The following is a 5,245-nucleotide window of genomic DNA, read 5'->3' as shown; positions in this document are numbered from 1 at the left end:
TACTTTTATTTTTAAAATTGTCTCTCTCTTTTCTCACATGCAACCTCTACAACACTGTTTTTAAAAATATCCGTCTCACCGTATAAAAAGCTCTTACAATTATTAGATTTTAATTAAATCAGGGAACATTACGATTACTTAACACCCTTAGATTTGTTGTCCGACAAGAAAAAACTTAAACTTTGTCTTACAGGCTAATCGCCAGCTACTGGGGTTTCTTAGTTAGCCAGATTATTATTAGTTATCATAATTAAGCTTGGTTTTGTCATAGTTTTATTTATTTAATGGCCCCACTGCAACTTGCTAGCTAGGGTTTCCATCATGCCACGGCAACTGGGGTTTGTCTATCTCTCTGGTATATATTATACTATTATTATAAATCGTAAATAACTCGGGTCCAACCCCGCCGCCGTGCCTCACTGCCTCATTTGACCCACGTGTGTAAAAGAACTAGAAATGTTAGTCTTGGTTCCAAGGAAAAGCCAAGATTGAATAATTTAGTTGGCACTAGATTTTGGTGCTACAATCCTAACATCCTCCTTACCCAGAAGCTGTACCTTTCACCTGGCTATATTTTATCCTCTTCATTATTCTAAACTTTGCATTGTCAGCATTCTGGTTCAAAGTCTTGATTTTCTTCGGGTATATATAGGGCTTGTTGTACTTTTGGAAATATAACAAAACAAAACCAAGAACAACACACAAATTCCAAGCATATACACAAATGGAAATGGAGTCATACTCTCTCTTCCAATTCTCAAACCCTTCTCAATTCTCACCTGAATCCTCCTTCGGTTCGTCGCTAGATTCTTTCTCATGGGACGACGCTTTACTCGATACTTTCAACAACGATATGTTGAACTTTCCACCATTTAACACAAATCATGAGCCTCAAGATTTGTTGCTGTTCGATGCTGTGGCTAAAGAACCAGCGTTAGTGGCTGAAGAAACGCACTGGTTTGGTGGAGCTGTAAAGGAAGAGGAGGTCACTTCCAATTCCAATGCCTTCCAAGTGTTTGAAGGGAAACCCAGAAAGGAAAAGTCGTACAGAGGGGTCAGGAGGAGGCCTTGGGGCAAATACGCAGCTGAAATAAGGGACTCGACGAGGCATGGAGTCAGGGTTTGGCTTGGCACTTTCGATAGTGCCGAGGCAGCTGCTTTGGCCTATGACCAAGCTGCATTTGCACTGAGGGGTCCTTTGGCTGTGCTCAATTTTCCGGTTGAAGTTGTGAGGGAGTCACTTCAAGAGATCAAGTGTAGATATGACGAAGGGTGCTCGCCAATTGTGGCACTCAAGAGGAGGCACTCGACGAGAAGAAAGTCTTTGTGCAAAAAGAATAGTTGTAATAAAGAGCAAGGAAAAGTCAAGAGTTCGATTCCTTCCAAAGTAACAAAGAATAAAACGCAAGAGAACGTCGTAACGCAAAATGTGGTGGTATTAGAGGATTTGGGTGCTGAATACTTGGAGGAGCTTTTGTATCAAAGCTCATGTGAAAGTGCTAGTTTTTCTTGCTAATTTTTGTTTGGGTAACTACGTACCACTTCTTTTTTTCACTTTTTGGTCGGTTTGACCTTGTTCTTTTATATCTTTATTTCGACCTTTTAAATCAAAGATCCTAGTTAAGATCTGAGGGCGTCATCTAGGGCCTAGTAAATCCTATTAATCAATCGCGCCTTCTTCCTCTTTGTAAAGTCGAAAATGATGGAATGTAATTAAACATATGCATCACTTATCTTCTTTGCCTCAATGATTGAAGTTTAAAATAGAGGTTTTTGAATATAACATGGAGGACCCTCGATCTATATTTGGAAGCGAGACTGTACGTGTTGAGAGTATGAATCCCACATGGGAAATTAGGGACCATGCATATGAGTTTACAAGGGTTTGGGTTACTACATTTATTCTACATTCATTGTTAATTGATTTTGAATGTGAACCCTAGATTACTTTATCATGGTATCAGAGCAGGTTATCCCACGTGTGCATGCTTCGCGGCCACACAATCTCCACGTCACCCAATATAAGTTGTTCACGTATATGGTTTGAAAATTCATCACAAGTGCGGGGGCCTGTTGAGAGTATGAATCCCACATGGGAAATTGGGGACCTTGCATATGAATTTATAAGATTTTGGGTCACTGCATCCATTACCAATTGGTTTTGGATGTAAACCCCATATTACTTTTTCAAATTGTACTATTTACAACAAGCCTGTAAACCAAAATGTTTTTGGCATTAATTACTTGGTGATCAAAAGTTCAGAGCCACTATCTCCTTGTTAGATTAAATTAGAACTTCTAGCTAGCTAATTCAACCTACTGAATACTTCTTTTACAGTCAAAACTGGCAGCTCATCTTTATTGTTCATCTGCATTGATCGAGTCATAAACAAAAGAGATCGATAACAATGGTATTATCCTGATATATAGCTAATTTGGCATTGGATATAAACTTCATATATGAAACTAAAATGATGTATTGCTTTCCACTATGTTAATGTATGAATTTGTTTATACCCAGTACTGTGTTAATTTGATTTTACACACACACACACACACACACACACATATATACAAATCCTATCTAGAGCGAGGCCTTGCTCTGAAATTAAAGTGCGAGGTTGAAGTTTAGGGTCACTTTTCAGTCTCATATACATATCTTGACCGTTCATCTTTTAGGTACTAATGTATAGATCATCTTTTTAAAATTTCAGCCAAATTGATGGTCGTTAAGTCATTGATAACTGCCTTAAAGCTAGTATGGTTCAGGTTGGACAGATTCAGTTCGTCCATTAGTTTAAGTGAGTTAGATACCTTAAAGATCATTAATTTGGCTGAAATTTTGCAGAGATAATCTATACATAAGTACCTAAAAACTGAATGGTCGAGATGTGGATATGAGACCGAAAAGTGACCCTAAACTCCAACCTCACACTTTAATTTCAGAGCGAGGCCTCGCTCTGGATAGGATCTGTATATATATATATATATATATATATATATATATATATATATATACATACATACATATGCATACATGTACATATATGGATCAATTCAGAAGCGGACATCCGCTAAACAAAAAAAGTACGGACGTCCATCCTTGCACCGGCATCAGGCGCCGACGGACAGCCTCGATGTCGAACCTCTTCTTGCTTCTGGACTCATCGATGAAGAGTTTGAAGTCGACCTTGATGGTGCTTCTATGGTTTCAGCTAGCTCGCCGCGCATGCCTTCGAATTCGATCACCTGAGCCTTCACATTGATGGCGACGCCTTCAGGGATGTCCAGAGTCTTCGTCCAGCAACAGCAATGCCACCATCGACGCTTGATCGAGGCCTAAGGATGGACGTCCGCACTTTTGCATCTATGCGGACGTCCACTTCTAATCCGGCCTGTGGAAGTAATCTATAGATTAGGACCTAAAAACTGAATGGTCAAGATGTGGATATGCGATCGAAAAGTGAGTATATCAAGGAAATTTGCATATTTTAATATATGAGGAGGTCCTTAGAAGAGAAGCATTGTATGCATGTATGTGTGTGTGTGTGTGTGTGTGTGTGTGTGTGTGTAGAATCTTGCTCTATAAGGAGGTCCTTAAATTAGCTTAAGGAACGGATTTTCATATTTTGACAACTTTTTGATCACATCTTAACCGTTCAGTTTTTAGGAATATATGAGTAGATCATCTCTGCAAATTTTCAGTCAAATTGATGATCGTTAAGGCATCCAAAACTGCAATTTACACAACGAACCAAATCTGTCCAACCTTAACCATTCGTGTAAATTGCAGTTTTGGATGCCGTAACGATCATCAATTTGGCTGAAAATTTGCATAAGTGATCTACTTATATATACATAAAAACTGAACAGTTAATATGTGAATATACGATCGAAAAGTGGTCAAAATATGGAAATTTGTTCCTTAAGCTAAATTAAGGACCTCCTTAGCATAGAAGGCCTACACACACGCTTATGACAGCAATTGAACCTTGGAAGTTATATATCCTCCACTAGTATTCAAACAACTTGTGTTGTCATTCTTGATCGATCCACATATTTTGGGGCAAAAGATGACCATGTATGATGCTGTGATGCACTCACTCACTACTCACTCCCACTAGCTAGTTCTTTTGCCTTTCTAACAACTAACTTATTGATTGATAGAGCTAGCCGAGACTCTGAGAGCATACTCGTTTCTATACCTAAAGACAAAGACGAAGACTTCGTCTTACGTATTGCTTAGGTTAAACATGGACCACAAATGAAGACAGGTCTAAGCCCAAACAACTCCAATGCCCAAGCTAGTGGGCAACCCAAGAATTGGTTCCGGCAAATATCTTCCTCTTCCGGGCTCATTGGTGGTGTAATCAATATTTGGGTCCTCCTCGATAATGAAATCAGTGCTCTATGGCTCTGTGCACTCTCTTCTTATGAGGAGTCAACAAGCATGATCGAGTAAACATGTAGGAAGGTGTACAATTACGAATCGCCATAGCCAAGAGTCCAAGACAAGTGGAATAGTGAGAAATAACTGAAGATATAGCTCTGTCTATTACAGATAAAATGAATGACCAAATGCAGTTACCTACAAGAAGAAAAGAAAATAAAGGAACAGTGATTCTCATATTTCAGAACTGAAAGGAGAATGGGAAAATGATGGGGACAGCTTGAGAGGGCAAATTAACCTGAGCGTGTGCTGCATTCATTGTCCTCTGTAATTAATGGCTTTAAATTGGCGTCATTAACGATAGCTAACATATTCACTTTGATCTTCGGATGAGACTTCCAATTGTAGGCTTCGATGGCCTAGTTTTCTTAGAATACCGGAGTCCTAAATGATTGAATTTTCTTTTATTACTATCATGCATAATTTCTTATTTGCCTCTAGTGTTTAGAAGAACTTGTGTTTTATCACTGTGTCACAACAATTAGTGAAATTTTCGTTATTACATTAATTTGCATTAATTAATATCATTTGTTATGATAACCAGTATTGCTTGTAGATGTAAAGTGCTTGGATATCAACCCTAATCCCGGAAACCCGGGACAGGCGGGGGGGAAACTACATTTATTGGGATGTTGTATGTCGTCTGGATGATAAATCCAGAAGTATCAATTCGATTTTAAACTTTTGAACTATAAAAACCAAACCATATATATATGTAAATCCTACAAAAAGTGGAGCCCAAGTCTAGGGTTAAGTAAGCCCAAGGCCCAACCTTGTAGTCTTGTTGACCATTTG

The 5,245-nt window shown here is 38.7% G+C and overlaps 1 protein-coding gene across 1 annotated transcript; it reads left to right on the top strand.

Moving 5' to 3' along the window:
* Positions 1-666: 666 nt before the first annotated feature.
* On the top strand, positions 667-1,812 carry LOC112172709 (ethylene-response factor C3). The gene has a single exon (XM_024310170.2). The coding sequence runs from the start codon at positions 725-727 to the stop codon at positions 1,514-1,516; it is 792 nt and encodes a 263-aa protein (XP_024165938.1). The 5' UTR covers positions 667-724; the 3' UTR covers positions 1,517-1,812.
* Positions 1,813-5,245: the final 3,433 nt, after the last annotated feature.

The sequence above is a fragment of the Rosa chinensis genome, chromosome 6, assembly GCF_002994745.2.
Source record: "Rosa chinensis cultivar Old Blush chromosome 6, RchiOBHm-V2, whole genome shotgun sequence".
Lineage (NCBI taxonomy): Eukaryota > Viridiplantae > Streptophyta > Magnoliopsida > Rosales > Rosaceae > Rosa > Rosa chinensis.
Note: the sequence above shows the minus strand (reverse complement) of the source record. Positions and strands in the feature narration are given on the sequence as shown.